The sequence below is a fragment of the Mytilus californianus genome, unplaced genomic scaffold, assembly GCF_021869535.1.
Source record: "Mytilus californianus isolate M0D057914Y unplaced genomic scaffold, xbMytCali1.0.p SCAF_7, whole genome shotgun sequence".
NCBI classification, from domain to species: domain Eukaryota; kingdom Metazoa; phylum Mollusca; class Bivalvia; order Mytilida; family Mytilidae; genus Mytilus; species Mytilus californianus.
In genome coordinates, this window is record NW_026262723.1 from 9391307 (window position 1) to 9408563 (window position 17257).

The window sequence follows — 17257 nt, forward strand, 5'->3', positions numbered from 1 at the left end:
TGAATGGTTTTACACTAGTAATTTTTGGAGCCCTTTATAGCTTGCTGTTCGGTGTGAGCCAAGGCTTTGTGTTGAAGACCGTACTTTGACCTATAATGGTTTACTTTTATAAATTTTGACTTGGATGGAGAGTTGTCTCATTGGCACTCATACCACATCCTCTTATATCTATTATTTGCATAGCAAAATAAAATCTTAGAATAATTTTGTTTTAGCCAATTTAATCCATATATAGGTAATTAAATGTTATTCGTCTGTGCTGAAATATTAAAATACATCGATCTTACTATGATCTTTTGAATGAAAAAAGGTAGTAACGCTTAATCTTCCTCATACTGGAGGATCTGATGAGTCGAACACTTTTCAAATGAGTTTTACAGTTTGTTCTAATGTTGAGCTGTTACACTACTTCAACAGATTAGGGGATGGAAATGGTGGTTTAGCGCTTAAAAAAAAGTTAACCCCTCCCGATTGTATGTGCCTTTTCCATGTCAAGGACTAGTTATTCAGTTTTGTTATCGTTGATTGCTGTTTTCCATATTAAATTTGTTTTTCGTTTATTGTTTTAGTTTAAATCATGCTTCTAGTTTTCTGTATTAATTTTTTTCACATATTTTGATATGCCTGGGCCTTTTATAGTTTACAATACGGTTTGAGTTTTTATTATTGTTGAATAAAGACAGTGCGATGACCTATAGTCGTTTATATTCTCGCCCGTCGGTCTCTGATGGGCGATGTTCTCATTTTTATTCATACCACATCTCCTTATTCATATATGTAACTATCGTGCTCGTTAGAATATCGATCAATAAATCTTAAAATTGTATTACTCGTTCGAATGTACTTTATCAACAAAGTGCAACCACACCTCAGAAAACAACATTACAGTGGTATATTTAAACGTTGTATATATACTTACGTTGTTTTGTATTGACTGTGTTAGGTGTGGCAACAGAAGGAGAAAAAAAAAATATGACAAGATTTATCCTGTAAAACAATTAAAGAATTGAAATGACGAATGAAAAATAATTTGACATTTAGTTTCTAATCGATGCATCATTACACGGAACACTTTATTAATGGTCATCAATTAATGTTATGAACAGGAAATAAGTGTATAAGTATTGTCGTTAATTACCAGTAAACAAATTGTAACGAGAGACGTTGTAAGGTAGGTTTGATCTACAGAAATTTTATATTAAGAATTTTTGCGTCACGATTTTGATATATTTTTATGCAAAATGTTTGACCTCACTTCATTGGTAGTTTGTAATTTTAAGAATTGTATTGCCTTGCTGAGTTCTACATGAAAATGAAAACAAAACTTTATAAATTTCATTCGTCCGAGGCGTTTTTTGTGGATTTATCTTTATCAGGAACACTCTAGGCTGGATATTTGAAAACCTAGGACGAATAAGAAATGAAACAGTTGAGAGCTATATGGCCCAAAAGGATAACACAATACAATAGCGGAATCCTTCTAAGGTCAACTTGGACTGAGGTAGTTGAAACCTTAGTTTCTCGATAATTTTTACAATTATTAAAAGGACAACTTATTAAAGGTTTGTTAAATAAAGAGATGTGGCACGATTGCCAATGAAACAATTATAGATCAACGTACTGCTTTCAACAATGAGTAAAACCGATGCCGTAGTTAGCTATAAGAGGCTCCGGCGTGACAAAATGCAAAACAGTTCAATAAGAAAACTAACGGTCTGATTTATTTTTAAAAAATTGTGAACGAAAACTAATATCAGAGACAGCAATCAACGACAAATACTGAATTACTTGCTCCTGACTTGATTTGAGAAAGGCCAATCACAAATGTGAAGGAGTTTACATGTTTATGAGCGGTCAGTCCTCTCCCAAAATTCCCCCTTTCTGGCCTTAACGTTGGATAGTGGTACACAGCACAACATAACCAGGGCTCATTAAATCGGTACGAAGCCTACCAAAAAAAAACGAAGTACCGATTTAATAGTAAACCTGGTAAACTTATCAATCCTTTTAACAAATTCATTCTAAAAGGTTACCAATTCAACACTACACTTAGATCTTTAAATATTGTGTTTATTGCTATAAATATTGATTTTGTTATCAGTAAATTAGAACCATACTTAATATTATTGTTATATACACATATCCACTTTCACGGTACTACAATCTGTCGAAACCTATATATTTTGGCATATGCACAAGGTCGTGTTTTCTCTGACTGTTAATGACTTCTGTACACTAAATCCATAGGATGTTGGATGTGTGCTGATTGATATTTTTAGTCTAACATACATGATTTCTTTTATTAGTTGTTATTGGCTTTAAACTAGCTGTCAGTAACTGCAAGTACTTTCAGATCTGTATTTTGTGTCTCTTTTGTTGTTGGGAATGTATAAATACCCTGCTACTTCCAGTCTGTATTTTTGTTAGATTTTTTTCCTGCTTTGTATCGATCTGATGAGTTAACCCCTTTTCAACTGATTTTTATAGTTTGTTCTTAATATGTTGTGTTGTTGCATAACTGGTTAGGGGAGGGTTGAGTGCTCAAAAAAATGTTTAACCCCACCACATTCTTGATGTGCCTGTCCCAAGTCAGGAGCCTGTAGTTCAGTGGTTGTCGTTGGTTCATTTCTGTCATATTGTTTTTCGTAAATTGTTTTGTAATAAATTAGGCCGATAATTTTCTCAATTGAATAGTTTCATATTTTTAATGTCGGGGCCTTTTATAGCCGACTATACGGTATGGTGTTTTTTTCATTGTTGAAGGCCGTACGGTTGCCTATATTATAATTGCTTACATCCACTTCATTTGAACTTTTGTGGATAGTTGTCTTATTGGCAATCATACCACATCTCCTTATTTTTATATTGCAGTTACTGAAAGCTAGTTTAAAGCCGTTAATATCAACTACTAAATAGACTAACATGTCATTTAGTACACAGCCATTGGGTTAAGTGTAAAGACGTTATAAAAAGTCTGAGAAAAGCTAGACCTTCTGCAATGTATGACCATAAATGTCCATAAGTGTATAACAATACATATTTAGTTACGTTATAATTCACTTCAACAAAATTTATGTTACATGTAGTACCGATAAAGACGATATTCAAAGATCTTACTACATTTTTAGATTTATATATATAATCATTAAGAAAAGTTTATTCGAAGGACCAATAAGTTTACATGGATCGTATCAAAATTGACAGTTTTTTTTTTAAAGAAAATAAAAATTAGGATGTGATACTCCGCTTGTAATAGGTTTCTTCAGGTACAGCCAAACTTTCGTACCAAATCTTTTTATTAATGAAAGAATTTAGTAGAGGTGTTAAGTAGCTGGTGGTAACCCATGACTTCATGATTTATCCATCATATACATAGATTACGTTCATTGGAATTTATTACGTCACTATATACACACCATAAGAAAAGCCCAAGGAGCATTACCGTAAAAATAACAATAAAGAACGAAAATCGTCTCTTCTGTCGTAAATTTTGGTATAAAGTTCCGGTTTGAAACTGATTTTATATATCGAAATCTAGAAAAGAACAATTGTTGTTGTTTTTATTAAATTTATTTTAAGTCAGTTCCCTTGCGTACATTTCTTAAGTATAGTTAAAAGTATAGTTAGAAAATTATTATCATTATCTAAAGCAAACATATCACTGAGTGTGGCCCCAAACTGGGATTCATAACAATACACACAGAATCGAGTCTGCTATTAAAGGAGTACAATTGTGCCCAAAGAAGTATCTACAATCGGTTCATACAGGTTATTGCCGAAACGTACATGAAATAATTATAGAAAAGGAGAGAAAAAAAAAGCAACAGAAACGCTTAAAACTAATGAAATGAATGCCAGGGATGTATAAATACGTATACACGTTAGATCTCTAATGCCAGGGGTGTATAAATACGTATACACGTCATACGCGTAGCTACGTTTACGTCAAAACGCCCGGGCGTACACACGAATTTTGGAGAAAAATATTTTAATCTAAATAAATTAAAAAATCTGGCTAAAAGCACATGAGCCTTGTAGTTCTTTCTCCACTGACTTGTAATTGAAGAAAACAGTCGGAAGAAATTTACTTTTTAATAAAAAATGGTATCATATTATTTATTTGCAAGTTCGTTTTCTGTCAAAATATGAATCTACTGTGAATTATCCTCCCTTTCCCATAGTTTAAAGCAATTCATTTTCTGCTGAGATACGATATGCAGTTTTGTCGAGCCTGCGAGACATTCCGTAATCGGCGTTGGCGTCGTCAATATTTATGTTCAGTCTGTGGTTAATTTTTTTTTTAAACATCAATAAATTTGTAAAACCTTTATGAAATTTTACAGAATATAGACAAACACTTTTTTATGATCAAAAGAGTATCCAGAGCATAATTATGAAAATTTACTTTTAATTTTTCCGCATTTTACTCAAAAGAACATTGTTTTTATTAGTTAACAAGTAGATACTGTTTGTTACGCATCAATTACTTTGTCAAAACTTCATCGAATTTTATGTTAAAATGTTAACACCAACTGTACGATTTTTTTTTTGCACCAGATGCGCATTTCGACAATTAATGTCTCATCAGGGATGCTGGAGGCCGAAATATTTGAAAATCCAAAACCTAATAAAAACATTGGAAGAGCTGATCAAAATAAAACGTACCTAAAGTATAGCCAATTCCGGACAAAGAATCAGAGCTTTGCATGGGGGAGATATATTCCTTTATTTTTAAATGATTTCAAAACTTTTATTTCAGTCTAAAAATTATATTTTTTTTCATTTTTCAGTATTTTACCATTTTTTGGGGGCAATTAACAGATGGTCTTGAATTTGATATTTTTCACCTGCTACATTTGTAAACTTTCATAGATTGTTATGAAGCTTGGACAGAAGCTTATCTTCCAAGATCAAGAAAAACATTTAAAGAAAAGTTTGATTTCTTTTAAATCCTGTATTTGACTGATAAATGGTTTCACTTTTTATAGTTTAACCGACAGCAGCAATCCCAGGCGAAACTCAGGATTCCTCGGAACCCTTTGAGTATGTTTATATCACACCTGACCATCTATGAAAATTTATTATTGCATGTACTTGTCCATTAACGAAATTTGCGCATAAAAGCGGAGAAAACTAGATTAAGTCATAATAATCAAAAGAACGACACCATTGAAAATGTAGACTTGCTTTTTTTATATTTCGAAAGGTTTGGATCTTTGGTCGATTGATTGTTTTACCTCAAATCTTCTTTTAAACATATTTCATAGGAACATTTGGTCGATTGATTGTTTTACCCCAAATCTTCTTTTAAACATATTTCATAGTAACAACTATTAGCCATTAGATTCCAAATCAACACACTAAATAAATTAAACATGAAAAAAATCAAGAAATTAGACTTTAAAGTACATTTATGTTGCTATTGATGAGTTTTAGTGACAGAAATAGTAGCTCTCAATAAATCGTTTGCTTCCGTCGGACCCCTGCTGGGAGGTCCCTTGCCCTGTACCCGCTGGGGACCCTCAAACCCCTCGCCGAAGTTCGGGCGTACACTTAAAAATGGCTTAGCTACGCCACTGCACGTTAGATCTCTTCACAAGCAATACAACAAATACAAACATAGACATTTAACTTTTATAACAGACCAATATTCAATATATTGACATGCACAATAAAAACAACTAACCGCAGTTACGACCATAGTTGAATGACCGATATAACTTGTTCAATGTACGTATGCATTATTAGGATGCTACGCCCTTTTCACAGTTCAACACTTTATTTTTGTCTTCGTACAATGTAATCATCATTAATTTATAAATAACTATAGCGGTTTGACAATCCTTTTATTCACAACTACCATTAGTGGATCTGCATTAATTGATGGTAAACGCTACCATGTGTCATCCCTGGCACCTTTATATTATTACAAAAAATAGGTTTCTGCCCCTCCCTTTTTTCCAATTCCGAATTTTTCAAAGCAAACAAAAAATATTTTTATATTGGCTATTTCCTTTTATTTAACAATACGTTTTTAACAACTAATGACAAAAACTGGTCTAAATGTGTAATCAGGCTGTTCAAGAACAGTTCTCCTGACAGTTCTCCTGACAGTTTTTCTGACAGTTTTTCTGACAGTTTTTCTGACAATTCCCCTGAAAGGTTTTCTGACATTTCTCCTGACAATAACTTCCGACAGTTCTACTGACAGTTCTAACAGTTCTCTTGACAGATTTTAAGAAAGGCTAGATCTAATGTATCAAATATCAATCATCAATACCAACATTACTCACGATAGGTCAAAAGTCAACCACTGAGTGGGTCCCTGTCTAGATACAGGCACATAAATGTGTGGCGGGGTTAAACAAATTTTTAAGACTATATGTTGACCGTTAAATGTCCTTTCAGTTTATTGTAGTTGGGTTGTTTTCTTGTTGACAAATATGTGTTTCCTAAATCTCGATATCTTTGTTGACCTTGTAGGTGCCTTTTTTTTAATTGTTGTTAGCTATAGGTTTATGTCTCATTGACCTACACGTTAACATGTTTTTTTTAAATAAAATCATTAATGGCACGGAGAACACGGTAGACACTCGAAAACTCTGAAACATGAAAAAATAAAAAAAAAAAAAATAAAAATCAGAGGTTAATGGACTTTTAGTTCAGCGGTATCTTAAAATTAATGTAAGAGTCGCAATTTGAACAGTGCAGCGGATGCGGAGAATCGTCCAGGAGACATTTTCGAGGACTTAATATTTATAATTGTTCACCTTTTCTAGGTTGGCCTGTTTATTCCGGTTTGTGCACAATCATTTACTGCATTCGTAGAGCACAATATTCATGTCCATCCTATTTTGGACAAAACTATTTTTTTTATTCATCTATTTATAACCGGATCATGCATGTTATTCTTTTTCCCAAGCCCCCAATCAAATTGTCGTCCTCTTATTGTATTTATGTCACTTTCTTGATCAATACATAGTTTTGTTAAAATTTTCAATGGCGACCAAAACATTTTGAGACGTAGTTGATAACTCTAGGTCAACAAATCTTTTTGACCACACAAAACTGCAATATGTGATTGTTAGAATCTACCAGAATAAATTAGTGAACATTAAATTGGCATGAGACTACGTTACATTCATCATGTTCATATTGCCCTAAATTTTCGTGGTTCATATTCATTCTTAACAGAGAGGAATTACCTTTCGGTGCCGTTGTACTTATTCATTTAATCTTTAGATTCGTCACCTTCACAAGAAAAGGGTAACGACACTACAACCTCTTGTCCTCCCTCCTCTGATAATCCCTTGACTATAAAGAGGATGTAGATGAGTCGGATTCAAGAGAATGCATCATGATTTGAAATTAATTATATATTTATGTGTACAATATGTATTACGGTATTTGTTTAATGAAAAATACATGTTTATTTTAATGTCTTTCTCCCAAATGTCATTTACATTGTACAAATTCTTTGGTATAATATATTACAAAATGAAAGCTTATTTTTAATTTGTGGCCATATTTTTTTACTCAACACAAAAGTGTAATAGATTCCGATACATTTTAAAAATGATTTATAGTTATTATGTTAAGTGTCATATTCAAATATTATGTCTTTCTCATTTAGTGATATTCTAGCAATTTGTCATTGATATAAAAACAAAGCGGATACATCATTTTAAAATTATAATTTAGTATGATCGTAAATCAAAAATGATTTAAGATACATCAGTTACTTTAACATTTTATTTTAAATTATAATTTATTGATTTTTATTTGTCATATAAGTGATTTTTTTTTAACTTAGGTCACAAATCCCAATATTTTGCTTTCCAACCCAAAGTTTAACGAAGAAGGTGTTAACAATATAGGGAAATTATTGGTCTGTCATGTTGGCAATCATGCCAGTTCTACTCTCTACACTACATTTCCACATAATTGTATTAAACAGTAGGTTTCTTATTTCATCAACTGGTCTACTGAAAATGCGAAGGGATAAACATACTGGGACTGTGATGAGATGATTTATAAAGTGTTTTTTTCATCATCTTGTAATATTGTTTATTCATTTATTGTATAATATTAAATTATCAGATCTATCATCACCACGTCGAGTCTAAAAAATAAAATTAACAAATATACCGAACTCCAAGGAAAATTCAAAACGGAAAATCCCTTTTCAAATGGCAAAATCAAAAGCTCTAACACATTAAACGATTGGAAATCAACTGTCATATTCATGACTTAGTACAGGCATTAAATGTTCCTTATGTAGAAAATGGTGGATTAAACCTGGTTTTATAGCTAGCTGACCTCTCACTTGTATAAGGCATAATATAATTATCATTTTCTATGTTCCAAAATCTCTATTGTAAAAACTGAATTGGTTTTTTGGAATATACTTCAATTTCAAATTGATGAACCTTTATACGTTATAAATTTAAGCATTCCAAAGAATTATAAAATTAATTATAAAAATGGAAGAAATTAATATCTTAAAAATTTTATTTTTAGTATGACGTTTAATTTACGCAGTGTATATTTGATATGAACTTTCGAATTAACCTCATAATATAACTGAGCATGACTTGTTTAAAGTGAACACAAACTAAATCTGGTTGAAATACCGATCATGCGAAGCTTGGACACAGTATTTGTATTTTAATCAGATTGACACAAAATTTAAATAATCATTCTACTCTCAACGGACTTAAGAGGTTGGGGTCAACGTACTTTTTCATTTTGTTTTAATTTATTCATTATGTCATTACAGGGTAAAACACAGTATCATGTCGATTCAAAAGAACGTTGTAGTAATTTTGTTATTGAACTTGCTTAAATCCATTTTGACGATGCAAATTGAAGCTGAACTTTTCACACTGGCCAAAACAATCGCAATAAAGGAAAGATCGTCAGCATCGAATGGAAAAACACTTGAAATGACCAATCAAGATGCCCTGCAATACGAAATATGTATCAAAAATCCGATGCAATTATTTATCAGCTTAAGATATTCTAACACTGGGAACAGTACGAATGTCAAAGTATTAATTGATGGTCAACATGCATGGTCACTGAACGCATCCACAACAAGCCATTCGTTTTCATTTGTAACAAGCGATTCAATCGATCACCCTATATTGCTGTTCGAAGGCCGTTATGTTCTAACTGTTGTGGTCGAAACAACAGAGGAAGCTGTATTTGAACTTGATTATCTGGAACTCTCAAGCCACGAAACCACTAAACCCGAAGACTTGATCTGTCTGCCAAATCGAAAACAAGTTCATATAGAAATTGAAGACTTTTCAGACTTTAATGTTAGTTATATCATGCGACGGTCTGCTGCTTCAACTACTAGGTCTGTACTACTTTTTCAAGGCCAAACAGTAAAATACAAAATATGCATTGATACCGCAATAACTATTGATATCCAGGAATTGCTTTATTCAAATGACGGAAAATCTGATTTAATAGTTATCAAAATTGATGACAAAATTATTGGTTCTTTCAGTACTATGCCCGTTTCTGGTCATGGACTCGAATGGAACAACTTCAGAACCAGTGGTATAATAGGGAAAGGAATAAGACTTGATTCGGGCATGCATGACGTGGAAATTTCTGTTGTTTCAGCCGATAGCTTCGGCGTTGAGTTGGATTACATGTCTTTTAGTGTTGAAACCTTATTGCCTGATAAAGACCCGTTTAAGTGTGTATCAAGCAAACAGATCGAAGCAGAATCGTTTAAAGGTGGCGAAAGAATGCGTCTACGGGAAGCGTCGAAAGAATATGCAATAAATCTTAAAAATGGAGAATTTCTTCAGAAGAATATTTGTCTGCGCGTGCACACTGATGTAAGCATCGATAAAATTGTTCATTCTGACAGTGGCACATCTAATAAGTTATCTGTTTATGCAGACGCAACAAAAATAGTTACTTTCACAACTGGTACTCTTGCGTATTCACACGACGAACAATCCGATACATCCATTTCTGGTACATTTTCTATAAATGGTCCTTCTACTGTTGCAACGTTACCGCCTGGTTTTACAAGCAATGGTTCAGTTAAAAAGACTAATTTGACAACATTCATTTTTCCAGAGAATAACATCGAATTATCAAAAGGGCTACACACTATGACAGTGGTAGTTGAAAATTCCGACGTTTCTGGAGTCAATTTAGATTTTATGTCATTTACTTTTAACTTTGGAAACAACATATTGCAAGGAATAGAATGTCTACAACATCAAAGTGTTTTGATGGAAGCTGAACAATTTCCTTTGGAAAGTACTCGGGGGCTTCGATTCAGATCAAATGCATCATCTAACAGAACTGTTTATATGAAACAAGGAGACATCATAAAACGTTCGGTATGTGTAACTGGTCGAGTAAAAGTTTCTATGACAACAGTTTTATTTTCTAATGATGGACCCGCTGATCAGATTTCTATAAAATTTCAGTCCATTCCCATGGCAACTTTATTGACAACTGTAAATTCTAAAAACGGAACAGCCTGGAATGATATTGAAAGTAAAAAAATAAACAGCGTGCTATTCCTTAATGAAGGGGAATATGAACTGCAGGTTGTGGCGTCAAACACTGACAAATATGGAATTGAAATTGATGCATTGATATTAGACATCTTTACATTCGATGGTTGGTTAAGGCCTTGTTGAAAAGTTCAGTTAGTTTCCATTTAATTTTGAAAGTACATTTGATAAGTGTGAAAGTTCTACAAAACGTATACATAGAATTAGTTTGTTTCAAACAACAATTTTACTAAATGTTACGAGTAATTTATCAGAACATTTTGTATACTGTTTTTATACAAATTAGCTATCGCCCCGACAATACCAAATGTTGATGTGTGCTGACGCGGAGTTTACAAATTTAAAAAATAAATGCTCATGAGATGTTGATATTCATTCACTTTGTATGGGAATCACTCCTTTTAATACCCTCCCCCCCCACCCCCCCCCCCCAAAAAAAAAAAACAAAGTCCAAAAATAAAAAGAAAGAAAAAAAAGAAAAAGAAAGTTTTGTATATTGCTATTAAATGAAATGCCTCATTAATTTTTAATCTGCCATCTTGCCAATTACATACCAAAAGTAGGAAAAATTATTTAGATTTCAATGTGAACTTTTAGTACATGTATGTCTTACATAAAAAAAGTCATTTTGAGAGTATGTCAGTAACATGAGTATTAACATTACGATGACTAGCATATTGAAAGCAATATATTGGTTCTGCATTTACTTTTGTGATGTTTTTTTAGTCGATTTTATTTTCATTTAATATTTTGATATGTGTACAAAGATGTTATTTTGTATATTTGTATTATTGAACTTGCATATTTGATATATTTAATTTATTAACTTGTGATCGTTTGTTTATTTCTCCGTAAATGCAATATCTTATTAGATTTTTACACCAATCACTGTTTGATGCACATTGTCATTAACGCTCATTATGATCTTTCCTTGTGTAGTAAGAAGTTTTTAGTCTGATCTAGCGAACTATTGCAATACTCCGGGCAGTCTTTTCGAAATTGATATATTCTTCTAAGCTGACTAATTGCACATTTTTATGCAGTCTTATTTTCATTCTGAACCAATAATGAGTTGTCTTTCTTTGAACGAAAACACCTATACGTCACTTTTTGTATAGTTTGTCAAGAGTTTAGTTTAAAGACAAAAACATTTTGACTCAAATATTTTTTTCTAGGTCATGTTGTGTTCGACTTAATCTGAGTTTTTCGAACTCCTCGTGTCAAAATTGATTTTTACGGGATGTTTTGGTACATGTCAGACAAGGAAAATAAAAATGCATATTCAGAACATAATTTAGGATGTAAATAGGTACAAGATTATCACATAAGTGCCACGTGGCACTCGTACCACTACCGTATAACATGTTACATGTTATGTGTATGCACCAACACAGAATAATGCGACATATACTCTTAGTTTTGTCCATATTTGCAAAAAAGCGCCAGCAAAGCCAACACAGTTCTTGTATTCTTGTAACCGATACCATTATAGGAGAAAGATCTAACGACCTTTCCGGAGCACCCGAGTAATAAAAAAATGTCTTACTTGATGAAAGTAAATCCAGAAAAGCGCTTCGGACTCATGCAATTTATGAAGTGATCTTTGTGATGAATTTAGAAATTATTAAGAAACTAAGATTTCAACTCCTTCTAGCTAAGTTGACCTTAGATAGATTTGACCTATATATTTAGGTCTTGTTTGATCATATAGCTCCTCGGATGTTTCGGTTTTTATACATCCTTAAGCTTGGCTTTCAAATATTCGACTTTGAGAGTACCGAATGAAGGTAAATCCTACCACATAATGATGACTTTTAAAATTGTATTATTTTTATACAAAAAGTAACTTTTTCACAAAATTTATTTGCCAATTTTCTTAAATTATAACATGTTCTGTACATATCATGCACAACAACTGTGCAAAATATCTTTGGAGTTCTATCCATACTGTTGAAGGTTTTACTTTTACCAAAAAAAATATATGTACAAATGAGTATACAAATTATGCAGGAGAACTGTGCAAAGTTTCTTCGGCGTAACGTCCTGTCCATACTTTTGGATTTTTTGCGTTAATTTACAAAAACTGTTGACGCAAAGACGGAAAAACGGTCGAACAATAAGGAAACTAAAGGGCTACCGCATCTTTAATGCAGGGCCATAATTAGTTTCACCCCCGGTGAATTTTTATAAGAACTGGCTATATAAAATTTGAATATGACTTTGGCATGCATTTATTCTACTTTCACATTTAACTATACTTTTAGAATATCATTAGCCGTCAATGCTTAAAGTTTTTCTGAGGAGGTTTCAACAACAGTCTGAGACAAAAACATACTCTTTGACGTAAAAGTATAGTGCAAATATGACTATTTTCCATATTATATAATTTGTAGAAAACTGTTTTGCATGGATGGTATCTTCGGGGAATGGGAGTCCACCAACAACGCTGATAACGTATGATATAAAAATAAGATGGGGTATCGTTGCCAATGAGACAACTATCCACCAGAGTCAATTAAAACGGATGTAAGCAACAACCATCCCCGCCTTTCACAATGCTGTTGATGTTCGTTAACTTTAATGTATTTCCATTATGTAATCATATATTTTACCATCCCTTTGTACCGTAAATGTGTAATGGAGTTACGAACTTCAAGGCAAACATTTTGCCAGATCTCACACAACACGCTATGCTCACGCCTCTTACATTGTATAGACAAAGATACAGTTCATCCTACCTAAGTGTTATTTCCTTCTGCAAACGATTCTTCAATCGGAAACAAAAGTCGGTAATTGATAAATGTACGAAAGCCAAGATAACCCATGCAAACTCATATATGTTTATTTTGGTTATCATAGATGTTTATTTTGTGTTGTTGGTTTGCTTTCTCGTTGAGGTTTAGCTTTTCACCTCCTTTTTATAAATATTTACTTAAATGTAAAAGAGGACCTTTATGCTGATTTGTTTTCATTTAAATGATATCATACGATAAAGCCATATAATTATGCTACATTTCATTATGAATCAACCAATCAATCAACCACCTCGGTGGTTTCTTGGTAGCCTCGACTGGGTCAATCCATAGACTTTAAAATTGGTATTTGCTGCGTCTCCGCTAAGCATGCGGCGTTGGATTGGAGCCAGAATAAGGCGTTCGAGTACGGTGACATAGTTACATGTCTTCTTGCAATCATCACCTTGTGAACTAGCACGTTAAAAATCCGACAAAGTGTGTCGGTCTAGTACAAAGCAGGTTTTATACTCATATCGTATTAACATGTTCTCTTCTAAATACGCATTCAATTTGCCACTGGACGTTTAACAAAATATTTTCAACATTTTAAATAGTAGTAGAGTAATTATACATGTTACATTGTATGTTAAAGTCTAAAAGGCAAAAATTAATTTGGAAACTGACAGAATTGGTCTTTCAAAACATCTGCTTGACTTTCAGATTGAATAATGTTGACAAATAATTTAAAAAGTAATAGTTTCAGCAGTAATTTCAATTAATAATGACATTGGTACTCTTAAGTGATTACAAAAGAAGCCATAAATGTATTGATTCCAAGTGCAAAGCATTTATTTCGTGACATATATAACAAAATGATGACAGACGGGTTGTCTCCCTTTGGAGTGATTCAGGTTAACAGATAAATATAGTCATGAAACATATCAAAATTTAATTTTACAGAAAAGAAATTACATTTTTCTACATTGTACTTAAGGTGGTACCCAACACCTTGACTAATATTAATTTGGCTCGTTTAATTTTCATAAAATTTTGACCAAATGTTTACTTTGACCCTTTGACAAAAATATAAAAATTTCAAAAAATTTGAACCAACCACTTTATCAGAAAAATTTCATTGGTTATATAGCAGTTTGACAAACACTAATTTTGATCATTGAGAAGCTTAATATTTCCTTAACAATACAACGTAATTAAAACGTTTAGCTGATTTTTACAGAGTTATCTCCCTGTAGTGTTAGGTACCACCTTAAGAATACAAATAAGTTCTTGTCATGCAGAGATAATTGAATTCTATATGAACTTTCTGTCAGTCAAGTTTAACTTTATAATTCACATGTACATCAAGGTCATCTTCAAAACGTCTTTAGATCTATTTATTGAAATTCCAAGAATCACAGATTTTTTTATTGCATGTTAACACAGATTACATTTATTGTAGAATCGGCTTTGAATTCTATAAATTTTAAGGATGTTCGCTCCTTTATTTTAAAAAAACAAGCTTTAAAAAAGACTGTTTTAAATTGATAGTATACAAACTGAACTAAAAAAACAGGAAAAAATGAGAGGTCCGTGTCCTTGTTTTTGAGATACAAGCAATTGAAAAATTTGGAGGAAAAGGTTTCTCTCTAGAGTTTTCATACATTTAACATTGGTGCCTTTTTTCTTTCAAAAACTATGAAAAAAGAACAAGCGTTATATAAAATTTTTAAAAATGGATTTTCAAACTATATGTAATAAAATGATGAAAAGAAAAGTAGGCGTTAGCGGGCAAAATTTTTAATGGCACTACATGAATAAAAAAAGAGGATTCCGAATATCTGACAAAAAGTCAAAAACAAAAGCAGTGAACATCTTTAAATCATGTCAAGTCTTACAAAAATGTGAAACTGGATTAAACAGATTACTGTTTAATCATTATGGAGATCTTGGCTATAACAACAATCCAACAACAGCACCTAAGATCCCCCCTGTTTTTTGGTGGGGTTCGTGATGCTTAGTATTTAGTTTTCTGAATAGTGTTTTGTGGATTTCAACATTCGTCTTTTCGTCGTTTTCTTTGTTTTTTTGCCATAGTGTTGTCAGTTTTCTTCGACTTATTTTTAAAATTTTAAATATCCCCTTGTTCCATCTTTTTAAAACAAATATTTGGATTGAAACAAATAGAATTTATTTTTTTTTCATTTATGTTGAAACTGTGGTTACGGCTCACTGTTCAGTTAAGTGAGACGTGTTGGCTGCAAATGTACATTTAAACACGTCTGACGTACAATGTTATAAGCCTGATATCTTTGAAGAGTGTAGGCTTACAACCACTGGGTCGAAGCCACTGCTGTTCGATGTTTCGTCCCAGAAGATATCACCAGCAAAGTAGTTAGCAATTTTGTGTGTAGACATGAAATATCTCTGATACATTCATGTTATGTAAATGTACTGTTTGTGAAATGTTTAATTATTTGAAATACTAAGGTGTTTCCATCCCTAGGCAAAGGCAGCCTTAGTCGTATTTTCCATAACTTTTTGAAATTGTGGGTTTAAATATGCTGTTCAGCTTCGTATTTGATTTGGACTTTAACTGTTTTGATTCGAGCGCCACTGATGAGTCTTTTTAAGACGAAACGCGCGTCTGGCGTACACCATCATTACCATGGTATCTCTGATGAGTTTGTAATGTACATTTTTTATACAAGTCTCATAGGCAAACATACCACATCTTCTTATTTTCATACTTGAACTTTTAAACTATATACTGTCATATATTGAATGGTGAATTATCTGCAATAAATAATTATGGAACGCCGTAGCTGTCTTATGTGTTAAATTTTACTAGATAACACCCGCGAAATCGAGGGCATTTAGAGCGTGGTTAAAAATATGTAAACTGTAGTAGAATGAATTTTTGTAAAAGATTTTATGACTGGAGAATTTCAGGAAAGGTATCAAAAGTCATAGGTACTGCGACAAGACAATATTTTCTAGCCCGCTCCCTTTTTTCCAAAGTCCGTTATTTTTTTGTTTTCAGTTAATTTCAATTATTTTCGCGTTTTCTGTATACTATGAACATGCATATTGTTTATCATAAATAAAATGTATTTGCTATTTACTATCAATTCCAACTTTATCATCCACAGCGATCACTGATATATTATAAAGAGAGTCTCTATATTTCATAGTAGTATGATTATAATACACATGCAGATAAAAGCGAAAATAATTGTCCTGTCCCCGAGTACTTATGAAAATTATGTGTAATTTTTAACAGTCCTAAACGGAAGTCTTGTCTATGACTTAAAAGTCCGTCCGATGACGGAAACAATATCCGGACGCCTTTATTTTCGTTTTTCTCCCAAAATAACCCAAACTGAATAATCATTAGAATAGATGACAAATGCGAATATGCATGCATGGTACCTATAGGACACAGAGGCATGATGATTAATTTATTGTGGAAGGAAGAGAAGCGACACACAAAATGAGGTCTTCTCATTTAACTAAATTTTATGCTATGATGATACTTTGTTATTATATGCTGATAGTTTATCATTATATACTGATACTAAGTCATTATATGCTGATACTTAGTCATTATATGCTGATACTTAGTTATTATATGCTGATACCTTGTCATTAAATGCTGATACTAAGTCATTATATGCTGATACTTTGTTATCATATGCTGATACTTTGTCATTATATGCTTGTCATTATATGCTGATACTTTGTTATTATATGCTGATACTTTGTCATTATATGCTGATACTTTATCATTATATGCTGATACTTTGTTATTATATGCTGATACTTTATCTTTATATGCTGATACTTTGTCATTATATGCTGATACTTTATCTTTATATGCTGATACTTAGTCATTATATGCTGATACTTAGTCATTATATGCTGATACTTTGTTATTATATGCTGATACTTTGTCATTATATGCTGATACTT

At 32.3% G+C, this 17257-nt stretch overlaps 1 protein-coding gene across 1 annotated transcript; it reads left to right on the forward strand.

Moving 5' to 3' along the window:
* Window positions 1-1087: 1087 nt before the first annotated feature.
* On the forward strand, window positions 1088-10975 carry LOC127708886 (uncharacterized). Its single transcript, XM_052214046.1, has 2 exons — window positions 1088-1171; window positions 8780-10975. Exon 2 carries the CDS (start codon window positions 8796-8798, stop codon window positions 10677-10679), a length of 1884 nt encoding a protein of 627 aa, XP_052070006.1. The 5' UTR covers window positions 1088-1171; window positions 8780-8795; the 3' UTR covers window positions 10680-10975.
* Window positions 10976-17257: the final 6282 nt, after the last annotated feature.

Excerpts from the sequence above, each read along its gene's own strand:
- LOC127708886 (XM_052214046.1), top strand. The coding sequence starts at position 8,796 with ATGTCGATTCAAAAGAACGTTGTAGTAATTTTGTTATTGAACTTGCTT.